The sequence below is a fragment of the Haliotis rufescens genome, unplaced genomic scaffold (genome assembly GCF_023055435.1).
Source record: "Haliotis rufescens isolate VD_foot unplaced genomic scaffold, xgHalRufe1.0.p SCAF_4, whole genome shotgun sequence".
Lineage (NCBI taxonomy): Eukaryota > Metazoa > Mollusca > Gastropoda > Lepetellida > Haliotidae > Haliotis > Haliotis rufescens.
The window spans coordinates 28,934,872-28,950,722 of record NW_025964112.1 but is presented as its reverse complement, the minus strand read 5'-3'; the positions used below and the strand labels follow the sequence as shown (position 1 = coordinate 28,950,722).

At 42.4% G+C, this 15,851-nt stretch overlaps 1 protein-coding gene across 1 annotated transcript; it reads right to left on the bottom strand.

The window, feature by feature from the left end:
* Positions 1-1,350: 1,350 nt before the first annotated feature.
* Positions 1,351-14,896, bottom strand: LOC124150124. The gene has a single exon (XM_046522048.2). The coding sequence runs from the start codon at positions 6,538-6,540 to the stop codon at positions 5,374-5,376; it is 1,167 nt and encodes a 388-aa protein (XP_046378004.1). The 5' UTR covers positions 6,541-14,896; the 3' UTR covers positions 1,351-5,373.
* Positions 14,897-15,851: the final 955 nt, after the last annotated feature.

Sequence of the window (15,851 nt, the reverse complement as noted above, 5' to 3'; positions counted from 1 at the left end):
TTTCCCCCTTCACTACCTACGTAAACCTATTCAACCTAATTACTTAAACTTGTACTCTTAACCACCCCTCTAACTCCCAAAAGTAAAATGTCTATAAAACAAACCTATTAAATACCTACTCTACTTTTCCCCCACCCATACCTCTTAATCTAACATCTCAACAAAAGCCCTATAATAAATAATAAATTATCCTGGTTCAGGATGCGGGAGTCGACCGTACCTAACCAGATACTGGTGAGTGACAACTGACAATTCCCTACCCAGGGTAGGCTTATAAAGCAAACATGCGGACCATGTGACCAGGAGAACAGACACAACCAACGAACACGCTCCTTACATCTCGGCTCTCCCAATCATGGCTTCCACCTAGCCGAGCATGCAAGAAGCGCCTTCGCAGCCACTACGTCGGCGTGGGCATAAGCTTCTACACAAGGACTAGAAAGATAGGTACTGCGTCAGCCGTTCCACTCCCTGTTAAACCAACCAACGCCCGACGTTCTTAAATATATATATGTTTACCCACAATAACCCCCAGTCGACCACATTCTCCCCCCCCCCCCTTAAGTAAAAAAGTTACCCTTTTTGCCCCCTTCAAAAATACAAGAACAAAACAAATCTTAATAGATCAACAAGGGTAAATATATAGAAAAACCTGTATAGTATATTAAAAATATATAAAAGGATTCAGGCCCATACAATATGGTCAAAATGCGACAATGTGAACTTCTCAATCACTGGAGAAGTTCGCCAAGGTTTCTTGGTCTTCTTCCTCCTGAGCCTCGCGCCTCAGGCGTCGTTTTGACTGCGAAGACCGTGATTGGGCAGCCTGTTCCCCTTCAGTTCTTCTAGTCCCTGAAACAGGGTCTCTCCGGGGAAGAAGGCAGTGTCGAGGATCGTGGAATCGGCGGTTCCGTCTCTGTACGGTGGCTATGATGCCTGGCAATGAATGAGTCCTTGCGTGCCGCTCTGCCTCTTGCTTCCGTTGGAACACTCTCTGGCAGATGGAGCACTCCCTGAGGTTATGCTTGGGGCGATGTGCACAGACCCAATGGTCCACCATCTGCCAGTATTTATAAAAGTGTATCGTGTTGCACCCCGGCACGGCACAAGTCATGCCCTCATCAGGCCAGATGGGACGCTCTTTTTCAGCAAAATCGGCCATTTCAGCCTGACTGACTCCTATTTGGAATTCCATCTGAAAGCAGAACTTTATAAGCACATTTATTCCCAGTGCGAAATATAGTGGTAAAATTTGCCAATCAGGAACCCCCCCCCCCCCCCCAAATAAAAAAAAACAAGCAACACAATCAAACAACAGTTGAAACTATTTACAAATTACTGAATACCAACCCCCTCCCATCTAACTGGGACTAAACCTTATCCGTGGTTTTACCGTCCGCCCCGCACGAGTTCTAACAGCGACTGGTGTTCTAACTGCCCCCTCTGAATAGGATCCCTCCATATCCGCAAATGTGAGGTCTTGGACCTCCGAAGCAGCGGGGTCATCCTCTGGTTGATTCAACTAATTCCTGGGACATGGAGTACCCTCAAAAGGTTTTAATTGATCTACATGGACGCTGATAACTGGCTTCTCCTGACTCCTCTGAATTCGATACGTAGTAGGGGACAGATGGCCTACTACCAAATAGGGCCCATCCCATCCTAACCCTAGCTTTTGATTGGCCTTAGGCAGATACCATCGCCAAACAAAGGAGCCTCCTTCATATGATCTTGCCTTCAACTTGTGGTCATAGTTTCTCTCCTGTAATTGAGCGGCTCTACCTTGCTGGTCATTTGCAAACTGAAATATGCCTTGCGTGGTCTCCCTCAACCATTTCACATATTGAATAGGGCAACGGTCACAGTCAGTTGCAGGTGGGGTGAGCAGTGTTCGGAGGCTCTATACGCCATGAGTAAGTACGATAGATGGTCGTGCCATTCTGAGAGTTCCTGATCAGAGTAAATGCTCAGCATCTGCCTTAAGGTCCTATTGAAGTGTTCAACTAACCTGTCTGATTGAGGTCTATAAGGGGTAGTTCTGGTTTTATCAATCCCTAACAAAATGGCACAATTCTCTGAATAAATGGGACTCGAACTCTCTCACCTGGTCAGTGTGAATCAGCTCAGGACATCCAAATCTACAGATCACCTCAGACACTAATTTGTCGGCGACAGTTAATGCTGTATGATCTCTCAATGCAAAGGCTTCCTTCCATTTGGGGTAATAATCTCCAACTACCATAATGTACTCATTGCCATTTCTACTTATAGGTAAAGGACCAACAATATCTATGGCCAGACATTCCATAGGAACCCGTACAGTAAACTGTTGTAATGGAGACCTGCCTCGTCCTGGACCTTGTTTACAGCGTGCGCACAAGTCACAAGATTTCAACTATCTTTTAATGTCTTTAGACATTCCTGGCCAATAAAATCTGGTTTTGATAGATGTCATAGTTTTATCTCAACTGAAGTGCCCAGCTGTACGTGAAGTATGCAAATATTCAAAAATTGATGTACATATAGCTGTTGGTACTACCAACTGTAAAACGAGATCCAAAAATATCAGATTCTACCTTGGGGTACAACAGTCTGTTCTCCAGCCTAAGATCTTGCCATTGTCCCCATAGCATCTGTGCATCTGAACTCCAACCTATGATTTCTGATTTCTCAGGTTGCTCACAATCAACTGACAACAACTTCAATAGTGGACCTATGCCAATGTCAGCTAGTTGCCAATCGAGCAACTCATCCCGAGTCCACACTGGTAACCGGTTAGCCACACTGCCAGGGGCTGCAGAGTCACTGAATAGTCTACAACCTACTCCAGCTGTCATCTGTAGAATTCCCATTTTCCTCCGAATCAGTAGGAATAACATTCCTCTCCTCTACTTCTACCGGACTGACAGGTTCAGGTGACTGAACACGGCTTTCTGCAACTTGCAGATCATCAATAGGCTCTATTGATGAGACCAACTGACTATCATGCTGACTACAAGCCAAATCCGGAGAATCACAATCAAGACACTTCTCAAAAGTACACCTTTGCTGTGACCTACGTGACATCGCATCTGCATTCTGATGCTTTCTACCAGGCCTATACTAGATCTCAAAATCATAGGTTTCTACAACACTAAGCAACCTGGCTAATATTCCTTCTGGATCCTTGAAGTTTTGCAGCCAAATCAAAGGACAAACTTTCTGCCATATAGAAAGTGTCTAAAGTGCTTAAGGAATGTTACCACTGCCAGAAGCAAACGTTTGGTTGTGCAATAGTTGCGTTGTGACGGTCCCAGAGTATGACTTGCATACGAAAGAACTTTTTCATCTCCTTCCTGCACCTTGGACAATACTGCACCTATACCGAACCCACTAGCATCCGTATCAAGCACATAAAGTCCTTCGTCTTGAGGAAAAGCAAGTACTGGAGCAGTTACGAGACACTGCTTCAACTGATCAAACGCCTTCTCACAATCCTTAGTCGATTGAAATGGTATACCCTTTCGAGTGAGCTTCACCATAAGAGAAGCGATATCCGAGAAGTTATTTACAAACTGCCTATAGTAACCTACAAGACCTAAGAAACTGCGAATATCTGACCGGGTTTCCGTTCTAGGCCAATTTTTGACAGCTTCTACCTTTTCTGGACTACATCTAAGACCATTGGCTGAGACTATGTGTCCTAGAAAAGCAACTTCAGGTTGAAAGAGCATACACTTTTTAGGTTTGAGTTTCAAATTTGCCTGAAACTGAAACTGAATGAAAACTAACCTAAGCTTGGTTAAAGCAGACTGAAAATATGATCCCAAAAGGATGACATCGTCCAGGTAACACAGACACTTTTTCCACTTTAATTTTCCCAGTACCCTGTCCATCAATCTCTTGAAAGTAGCTGGAGCGTTAGTGAGACCAAACGGCATGACATTGAACTGATGGAGTCCGACATTAGTTGCGAAAGCGGTTTCATGCTTATCTTTCGGATTCATTTTGACTTGCCAATATCCACAAGCTAAGTCAAGGGTACTAAACCAATGACAACCACCTTACGTTTCAAGTGTTTCATCTATTTGGGGCAGACAATAGGCATCTTGTAAAGTGACGTCATTCAATTTCCTAAAATCAATACAGAACCTGCAGGATCCATCTTTCTTGGTTACTAGAAAAACAGGAGCAGACCAAGGACTACTACTAGGCTCTATAATATTCTGTTGCAACATCTTGTCAATTTCCTCCTCTACTAACTGTTTCTTAGTTAAAGGAACCCTCCTAGCAGGTAATTTGATGGTATGTGTAATCTCATCCATCTGCCCTAACAAACCATCTTCACCGACGAAAACATCCTGAAATTCTCCAACTAAATCAGAAACAGACTGTTTTCGGCTTTCTGAAAGATCAGTGGAACAGTGATCAACCAGTGACGGCAAGCGACTTGGTAAGCCCTGGCATTCAGCCTTAGCGGTAACAACATCCTCACATGCTACCATCTGTTCTACCATGCAAACTGTACCCATTACTGATGAACTATCTACAGTCACCCTCTTGCTATTCATATTCAGCACTGAAATGACTACTACATCCTTGTCAGGTTGGACAAGACTCATAGCCACAAAAATTCCCTTGTATCTCCTATAATTTTTGGCTCAACCAAACCCAAATCAGCACCAAATGAACCGTCAACAATACATTTGATTAATTTCTCAGAATTCTCAGGAACAATAACCTTATCAATAATTCTGACCCGTGCACAATTGCTTGTGTTCAATTTGTACAACTTGAGCCTACCTCTAGATGTAGACAGTGTCTTTCGTCTCAAATATACCTCACCATCATAATCCTCCAGGAAATCCATGCCAAGAATACTACCAATAGTACCCTAATCTGCAACCACAAACTCTTGTTGAAACTGCACGTTTCCAAAACAAAACTCAAAACAAGCAGAACCTGGAACAACTATAGGTGTACCATTGGCCGTAAAGAAATCTTTATGAACTTCCTTCAGTTTATCATCCTGTAAACCCAGTTTAAGGACATCATCTTGTGAGATAATCGAGACTGGAACAACAGCCTTGAGGTAACCCCTTTTATCAGAACGTTCTATATACAAATATTTCTGAGGCTTCAAAGAATGCAAAACAATTTTCTCCCGTGGACTAGACATACCAGTCCGTGTTGACGAAGATGACTTCATCGGTTTCCCTACACCTGATGCTGACAAAGATAACCTCTCTCCCAACCCAACACCATGGAGTGAAGATTGCTTCACCAAGGGATCTACACTATTCCCTACCAACTTTAGTAAATCTACTTGCACTCCAACATCAACAGTTAAAATGGGTTTGTCTTTCACATCAGGTGAAGATAACTTCACTGGAACTACATCTTCGCATGGCCTACCCATCTGCCCAACATTGGCTGAAATCCCAGCCTCGATCTCAGCCTCATGTAGTTTCCCGATTCAGGTTTATTAGTAACAGACTGATCCCGTAAACCAAGCGTTGATAAGTTAGGACACCTGTCACGAAAATGACCTGGTTGATTGCAGACATAGCAGGTATTGGGCGTAACACTACGTAAGCTACATTTGAAACTTTCCAGACGATCATCTATCATCTTAGCAACTGTCTCAAGTGCCATCCCAGTACTACCAACTGGTTGAACTGTTTGATTAATTCCTGCTCCCCTGTCTAAAGTTTCAGGTTTCTTTCTCCTGCTACCATCGACAGCTTCAAACTCAATGGCGTATGAAATAGCATTTTCAAGTGTTTGGGGATGTGCAAAGGTGACATGTTTCCTCATGTCAAAGCTATGCAGGCCAGTTAAGAACTGATCAATTAAATGTACCTCAAGTGATGAATAAGTGCTGGTAGGATAAGCTGAATTTGCTAATCTACGGAGCTGATACCCATAATCCGAAACGGTTTCATCATGACCTTGTCGACGATTTCGAAATTCACTTCTATAGGCTACATTATGTTCTACTGGGTAGAAACTCTTACTCAATGCACTTTTGACTGCCTGATAACTATTGAGTTGTCCTAACGTAAGATTACTCAGAAGTTTTTGTGCTGCGCCTCTCAAAAACATACTAAGTTGTTGAGCCTTTTCATACTCGGTCCACCCATTCCATGAAGCAACTTGTTCAAAATGAACAATATAATCTTGACAATCACATGACGTCCCGTCAAATTTGTCAGGTCTAACTTCCCGATGAGAAACCCTAGTCTTCTCAAATTCTGACAAAACAGTGCCTGCTGTATTTAATGGCCTTACACTATCAAATCCTCTGGGACTCTGAAAATCAACCCTTGACCTATCCTGTGGTATTTCTGGTGTACTGAAATGAACGTCTGGTAAAGAGTGACCCAACCACCGATAATCAGCGTTCCGATGTGCAGGTGCATTATAGCCTGACCCCAAATATGTATCCCTGCCAGCCTGTCCACTTCTTAAACCGACAGCATCTCCTACAACAGGTAGAGGTGTGTACAGTGTAGATGTAGGATACATATTTTGCCGAGGTGGTGGTAACTCACTTGTCATATCGATAAGTGGTTCCTGTGGATTAACACCGGCACTACCAAGAAAATGATCATCATCAGTCTCAGACAAAACTGACCAATTTTAACCTGAACCTTCAGTCATATTTTCACTTGAATTTTAATTTAGTTTTCAGAAGCTGACTATAACTAGAAATTGAAAAATATAACCCAATCCTGGTCTCGGCACCAAATCTGTAATGGGCGCCCTCTAAAGCCTGTAAAAGGTGCCCAGTGACAGTAGACTTATAGAGATAGTTGACAAAAGGTACTGCTGTGTTTTGCATTGTGTTCTTTTCTCCCTGTGCAGTATTCTTTTGTCTATACGTTCTAGGAGGCTCCTGATCGGCTTACCAGTTCTAATTATAAACAAAACACAAAGAATGACGTTGAATTTAAAGTTTATTTAACAGGAAAAAAAACAACAGGGGCAAAATCCTTCTCTTATCTATTACCTACGTAATTTTCCCCCTTCCCTACCTACGAAAACCTATTCAACATTATGACTTAAACTTGTACTCTTAACTACCCCTCTAACTTAACTCCCAAAAGTAAAACGTCTATAAAACAAACCTATTCATTACATACTCTACTTTTCCCCTACCCATACCTGTTAATCTAACATCTCAACGAAAGCCCTATAATAAATAATAAATGATCCTGGTTCAGGATGCGGGAGTCGACCGTTCCTTACCAGATACTGGTTAGTGACGACTGACGATTCCCTACACAGGGTAGGCTTATAAAGCCAACACGAGGACCATGTGACCAGGAGAACACGCTCCTTACATCTCGGCTCTCCCAATCATGGCCGAGCCGAGGTTGCAAGAAACGTGGCATCGTAACGTCTTCCTAGCCATTACGCCCGTGTGGGCATAAGCTTCTACACAAGGACTACAAAGATAGGTACTACGTCAGCCGTTCAACTCCCTCTTAAACTAACCCTCCCACTACGTTCTTAAATTTATATATTTATATATACCATACCCATAATAACCCCCAGTCAACCACAATAAGTTAAATAATTAAAACTGTGTGGTTGGTGGTATTGGGAGTGATCCACCATTTGCTACCCAAAGCTCTACCCCAATAACCACCCCCTGAACCATTACAGTTTTATGGTGGCAGCAATGGGATCCGTTGTTGATCTCATATATAAATAAAGTAAGAATAATATTTCACAAATATTCCAAATTGATAAGATTCCATAAGATAAATGTTTTGTGACAAAAAATTATATGGAAAAATTAAATGGAAAATAATTATCTATCAAGTCCCTGTCAAGGAGAGTGGATCATGTTAATGGTCGGGCTGGAAATTTACACTCTAGCCATGTGTCCAATATTTCGGAGCTAAGTTCTGGTGAAAAAACTAGCACTCGGTTTCCAGATGTTGACTTTGCTCAACCATCCAGACATGAACTGTCTGAGCAACTCAATGCTGTGAGTCCAGAAAATTCACCTGCTGTTATTTCTGTAGGTAGAGTTCAAGATGATCTGCAGGTAACGAGACAACCAGAATATTCTGACCCTAGGGTCAGTGAATACTTGTCATCCAGGTCACACAGTGAAGATTGTTTGCCAAATGTTCCTAGTGTGTACCCTGAGAATCAGTTTTCACAGACTAGTTATAATTACCCATACACTGGTCAGACCGCGTACCCAGTACTTGCTCCACCACCAATGGTGAGTTCAGACAAAAATCTAATTGGTCTAGTGTCACAATTGTCCAGTAGTGTGCTGGGTCTTGCACACTCTGGACAGATACCCCCCAAGGGGAGATCATTCAATTGAAAGAATATCTCTCGAATTACCTAAATTTAATGGCCAAGGAGATTATCGTGCTTTCGAAGCACAGTTTAAGAATCTGGCTGCACAGTCATGCTGGGATAATACCCAGGCAGCCCAAATGTTGGGATGTGCTATGGAGGGTGTAGCCCAGCAGTTTTATGCAGGCCTTCCTGAGCAGGAGTGACTGGATTACCAGTGACTTTCAGACACTCTGCACAGGCGGTATGGAACAGTATTCCAGATGTTAAACATGAAGAGCTGATGAGGCGAAGCCGTAAGTCCAGTGAGAAAATTGCCGACTTACGGCATTCTGGGTATAGATGTACTGGATGGACTGGAGGGTCTGATCAACATCCCTGGGTCAGGATCTGGTTGATGGGCAGGTGGTTACCAACTGTTGGGCTGAAACCACTGTCATCGTTGCAGATGATCTCTCTTTGCCGCCCCTTTCTGTATCTTTTATCCAAGTGAGCTTGCCTAAACGTTATTGGGAACGGTCTTCGATCCTGATAGAACCCTGCAGGGAGATTTTATTCACACATGGTATAATCATTGGCAATTCAGTAGTCACCAATTGTAATTAGGCAGCTACAGTTAAGGTTATCAATGTTCTTGATACCAAATACACTTTAGCTAAGGGAAGAATTATTGGTCAGTGTCAGTGTTGTTGTGTTATGTTTGTTTACATATGGTGAGTGCCAATGTGCACGCACTACCACGTCATAAGTCACATGCCCCAGCATTGGGAGTGACGTCATGACTATGTACCTGCAGTTAGTTAGGAATAAATCATTGTTCAGTTCAGACGTCTTGTTGCTTGATGTTCCTCCCAGCCTAGGTGCGGGTCGTACAAGTACCTGAGCATGATGTGCAGTTTTACAAATATATTACAGTGGCGACGAGGATAAAAACTTCAAACTACGGAAATATTACGTGCAAGGATGAATTTTACAATTGGCCTTTGCTGATACACATTTTTATTCAGCAGTGCGGTTTTTTTGGCAAATGATAGTGGGACTGCTCATGATCATCACAATGGCGGGCGTCATCGGTGAAGTTGGACAATTTGACGAAAATAAGGAAGATTGGTCGTCGTATGCAGAAAGAATATTTCTGTTCTTTTGACGCAAATGAAATTCTGAACGAACGACGAGTGCCCGGATTTCTTTCCATGCTCGCAGCAGAACATATGGAGTGCTAAAAGCTTTACTTTTGCCTGCGAGACCGCAAGACCACAGATTGGATTACTTAGTGACACGTCTACAGAATCACTACATGCCCAGACCACTATTCATTGCAGAAAGATACAGATTTCACAAACGGATGCAAAGTGAAAGTGAAAATGTTGCGCAATATTTGGTTGCATTGAAGGGACTTTCGCGAAACTGTGAGTTTGGCGTTACATTAAATGACAGGCTGCGGGACCAACTTGTGCTTGGTTTGAGAACTATTCCGATTCAAAGGAAATTGTTAGCAAAAAAATGACCTGACTGTTGACCAGGCATTGGCAATTGCAAATTCGATGGAATAAGCGGCCAAGGTCTGTGATGAGCTTAGCCGAGGCGGCGACAAGAGACACGGATCCACCGAAGTGTTTTCGTTCAACAGCAAACCTAGGACTGGAAATACTAAGTTCTGTTATCGTTGCGGTAACTCATTTCACCTTGCGAACAATTGCAGATTTAAGGATACAGTGTGTTCGTTCTGTGGCAAATGAGGCCATCTGCAGGCAGTTTGTCGGATGAAGATTTCGGGTCGTGACCCAGGATCAAGTTCAAGGTCAACTGGAAATGTAAATGTAAACAATGGCAGTAAGAAACCAAATTCTCGCGTAAATGCCATTGACATAACTGACAATGATAATGATTTCATTGTCGATGATCTATCAGAGTGTTTGAATCAGATGTTTGCCATGCCCGGAAGTTCTGGGGTTATGTGGGTCACAGTCAACATAAACGGTACTGACCTAAAAATGGAACTGGATACTGGTTCGCGAAATTCCATCATTACTGAAGAAGTGTACAAGGATCGTTTTAACGGATGTCACTAGGTCGAGGCCACAGTACCTATGAGAACTTACACAGGTGAGCGTGTTACAAACTTTGGCATACTGAAAGTTGATGTTGCAAATGGAAATGACGTGAACAAGTTGGATTTGCATGTTGTAAAAGGGGAAGTGCCCCCTCTGCTAGGTAGAGCATGGCTACCATATGTGGACATTGATTGAAAAAGCTAGGTGATGACATTCACATGTGTAGCGAATATTCAAGTCAGGAAAAGTTGGAAGAGATACTTGTGAAGTACTGAGATGTTTTCTCAGAAGAAATTGTTAGAATAAAAGGTATTAAAGCTCACCTGTCTGTCAAAGACATGAAAGCAAGGCCTGTACCTTATGCTTTACAGGACAGGGTGAAGGAAGAGATTACAGGAATGGAGAAGAATGGGGTATTGTTTAAAGTGGATCACAGTGAGTGGGCAACTCCGATTGTACCTGTTATCAAAGGGGATCTATCAGTGAGAATTTGTGGGGACTTCAAGTCTACACCCGAACCCAGTGTTGAATGTTAACAAGTACCCATTGCACAAATGGAAGATTTTTTGCTACTCTGGCTGGTGGAAGAACATTTTCCAAAATAGACTTAGCACATGCATATCAACAGATGGAAGTTGATTTAGATTGTCAGAAATATTTGACAATTAACACACCAAAGGGACTTTACAGGTATACCTGTCTTGCTTTTGGCATCGCCTCTGCACCAGCCATATTTCAGACCACAATGGACCAGATATTGCAAGGCTTGGACAAAGTAGTGTGTCATCAAGGTGACATTTTAGTGACCGGATCAAGTGATAAAGAACATTTCAGAAATCTAGAGGCAGTGTTGAAAAGGTTGCATGAATATGGTTTGAGAGTGAAGAGGGGAAAGTGCAAGTTTTTTGTCGATTCAGTCAAGTATCTTGGTCATGTGATCGATAGTGAAGGACTTCAAACGGCTAAGGATAAAGTACAGGCCTTAACTGATGCTCCAGCACCAGAGAATATATCGCAACTACGTTCATTTTTGGGTGATGTGAACTATTATGGGCGTTTTTTGGAGCATTTATCTACGGTACTACATCCACTAAATGACTTACTGAGGAAAGATAAGAAGTGGGCATGGTCTTCCCATTGTCAAGAAGCTTTCAAGAAATGCAAGTGCATGATTGCCAGCTCGGATGTGGTATGTCATTACGATCCTTCACTACCCATACGCCTTGCATGTGATGCTTCGTCATATGGTGTTGGGGCAGTACTATCACATGTTACAAGGGATGGTTTGGAAAGGCCCATTGCATTTGCTTCCCGCACACTGAAGAAAGCTGAGAGTGGATATTCTCAAATAGACAAAGAAGCTTTGGGGATTATTTTTGGTGTAAAACGGTTTCACCAGTACATTTATGGCAGACATTTCACATTAATCACAGATCATCGCCCACTGACTGTTTTGTTTGGAGCTGGAAGACCGGTGCCTACAATTGCGGCTGCTCGGATGCTGAGATGGGCACTCTTCCTTAGTGCATATGATTATGAGATTGAGTATAAGGCATCAGAGAAGCATGCAAATGCTGATGTGTTATCCAGACTTCCACTTGTCAATGTTACCAGGGTGCAGAAAGAATCACTAGATGACGTGGAGATGTTTTACAACTGACAGTTTGAGCAACTACCAGTTACTACTGCTGATGTTAGAAACAAAACAAGACGTGATCCTCTACTGTCTCAAGTGTACACAGCGGTGATGAATGGATGGACATGAGAGCATGGGGAAGATTTCATGATGAAAGCATATCACAGTCGAAGGTTTGAACTCACTGTACATATGGGCTGTGTGATGTGGGGAATGAGAGTAGTAATTCCCTCTAAACTGAGACAGACTGTGTTGCAAGAATTACACACAGGACATTTTGGAGTTGTGAAAATGAAATCTGTAGCAAGAAGTTACATTTGGTGGCCTGGGATAGATGGTGAAATAGAGGGAATTGCCAAGACATGTTCAACATACCAGAACACCCACAACAATCCACAGTTAGCCCCTGTACACCCATGGGCTCCGCCGTCATGTCCATGGACCCGCATTCATCTTGACTTTGCAGGGCCATTTATGGGTCACATGTTTCTGTTAATTGTAGATGCATTCTCAAAATGGCCAGAAATTGTAGTAAATGAATTCTACAACATCTAGTGCTACAGTGAAGGAAGTACGAAAGCTGTGTGCACAGTTCGGTTTGCCACATCAAGTGGTTACAGATAATGGACCGCAATTTGTGTCAGAAGAGTTCGAAGCATTTTTGAAATGCAATGGTGTCAAACATATTTTGTCAGCTCCATATCATCCGGCTACTAATGGACAAGCTGAGAGGGCAGTCCAGTCATTCAAACAGGCCATGAAGGCAGCTAAGGAAGACGGTGGATCTGTATTGACAAAGGTTGATCAGTTTCTGCTGGCTTACAGGTCGACTCCTCATTGCACTACCCGTGAAACTCAAGCAAAGTTGTTTCTGGGTCGAGAATTAAGGACAAAGTTAGACTTGCTGAAACAAGACATTCAGTCTGCTATGTCATCTAAGTTGGCAGGTCAAATGAGTGATCCAGCTGAGACTAGACAACTGCAAGTAAACCAGGAGGTATGGGGGCATGATTATCGTGCACATGACAAATGGGTACCCGGGCAAGTTTTGACAAAATATGGAGAGAGACATTATGAAGTTGATGTTGGCGACAGGAGTTGTCGTAGCCATTTTGATCAACTTCGAGGTAGAATCGCTACAGACATTGTTGAAGGTGACAAACTTTCGACCAAGAGTGGTATGGTGTCAGGACAGACTTATGAGACAAAGATGCCAGGTGCAATAATTGTACCATCTGGCGAGACAGACACTAATGCATGTGGTGATAGTTCGGGTAGAACAGGCAAATGGCCAGGTCGAGGGGTTTAACCGAACATTAGCAGTCATGCTTAGCATTTATACTGAAGGGAGACCAAGGTCCTGGGACAAACATCTCTCTTTTGTAATGGCTGCTAATCGAAGCTCAAAGCATGAGCCGACAGGTTATACACCAAACCGGTTGGTGCTCGGTAGGCAAGTGGGAATGCCTTACCACCTGGTCACAGGAAATCCTAACGAGAATCCTTTGACAAGAGATGACTATGTCAGCGAGGTCAAACAACATTTTGAACATGCTTTTGAGTCTGCTCGGAGAAATCTCAGACATTCTTCTGAAGTGCATAAAAAATGATATGACCTGGGGAGCAAGGAATCACGACTAAAGGTCGGACAGCCAGTATGGTTGTTTAACCCCCACAAAGGCTACAAATTCATTTCGGAGTGGTGTCAAGGTTGGGTTGTCACTAAGCAAATTGATGACATCACATATCGTATTCAAAATGGTCCAAATAGTTCCTCCAGGGTTGTTCATGTTGACCGGTTGTTACCGTATGAGGGTAATGACCCACCAACATGGGGGACTCCTGAGTATAAAGATTGAGTGAATACCTCCCAGTCAGCCATGCTGAAACATTCAGAGATGAGAATTAGTTTAGAAAACAAAAGCAAAACCAAACCATATAAAACAATTCAAAGGCAGTTACAATAGCCTATGTCAAGGTGTAAACATGGATGAGATGTGGTATGTTCTGTTAATTGGTTCTTATTGATTTATTTATCCTTGATGCTATCTGGATTTAAAATTTGGGTGTGTTGGACGCTTTCCAGTAGATATTCCAGAGAATGACCATTTAGAACGCATGAGACATAATGTCTTATTTTCCTAATGGTAGATGTTGGATCAACCATTAGTACTAACGAGACTTATATGACATGTTATTGTTGTAATAACATAGGAAATGGATATCTCTGATTTACACCTATGCCAATTATATCGAAATGTAAACATTCATAATTAACAAAATCAAATTTATAAATTCTCCCAGGGCTACCAATGTTCCAGACAAGGATATCCTTGACCTTGGTGATGAGGACATGAACTTTGACCAAGAGGCTCCGTCTGAGTCGCCAACTGCCCTGGGTGCCGTTGTACAAAACAACCTTTACTACCTATTGGTGTCAGATAGAAGATAAAAAAAATATAATTTGCATGTGGTACCTTCAGAATAAGGAATAAGAATATGGCAAAATTAAGTTTCAACATTTATCCAATAGAAAAGTAGAAAACAAATATATTATGAAAGAAAAACTAGTGATGTGTTTTCACAACAATGATTTCCTGAAATATTTGTTTTCAAGGAACATGGGGTGGTATTTAGGTGACACAATCATAGAGGTATACATGATACTGTTGACATTGATATATCTACAGTGTTAAAGTTATAAATAGTTTTTCGTAATTCATCTTTTCAAAGTAATATCTACATTGTTGTAATATTATTTTATAATGAAGTAGATCTGTGGGGTCATGCAGATCTTGTTAAACCTGAAACCCACAATGTTGTGAGTGCATTTGGTATTTTTAACCACGAACCATACTTCTCTGTGAGAGTTACCTCGCTTATGATAATACACTCTTCAAAAAAAAACGCATAGAAGTTTTGAGAATTCCAATTAGATTGTCATACAGACAATTCTTATGTTTGATATCCGTTAATCATGTCATGTGCATTGCGTGCAACCACATCTCAAAATGTTTTTTGTAAACGTTTATCAGCAAAAATGCAAAGGATGCACGGAAATTGCTTTCAGGAATAGTTTTCAGCACAATGCACGTGCAAAGTGTTGGAAACAAGAGTAGAGACACTGACTATAAAAGACCGTACAAAATTCATCAGTTCATTACAAATTTTCTGACGTGAACGGAGAAAGATTAACTGCAGCTGACCAAAATATCGCCATTGGACGTTTGGAAGCAGCGGAGTCCCAGTCTGCCATTGCAAGACACTTCAACGTTCACCAAAGCACCACATCCTGACTATTGGATCGATATACCCGCACTAATTCGACTCAAGGTCATCCCAGAAGTGGAAGACCAAGAGTGACCACCCCTGCTCAGGATTGGTACATCCGGTTGCATCACCTTCAGAATCGATTTGCTACAGCAACGGACACGGCAGGACAGGTGCCTTGTATGCGAAGAATTTCTGACCAAACCATCAGAAATCGTCTGAGGAAAGTGGGAATTCGAGCGAGACAAACAAAAGTTTGACCTGGCTTGTGACGTCTACACCGTCAATGACGGTCCGGTGGTGCAACAGAGTACAGGCATGGGATCTCAGGAAATGGCGACTGGTTTGGTTCAACGATGGGATGGAAGAAAACGTGTATACCGACTTCGACATAAGCGTTTTGCGCCGAACTGCGTTCAACTGGGGGTAGCGTTATGACATGGGCAGCTATGTCTCATCATGGAAGGACAGGTTTGGTCCATATTAAGGGCAGTCTTACGGCGCAACGATACATCAACAAAATTCTCCTACCACAAGTCCTTCCATTGCAGCCAACGGCAACGGTGTATTCCAGATGGACAACGCTC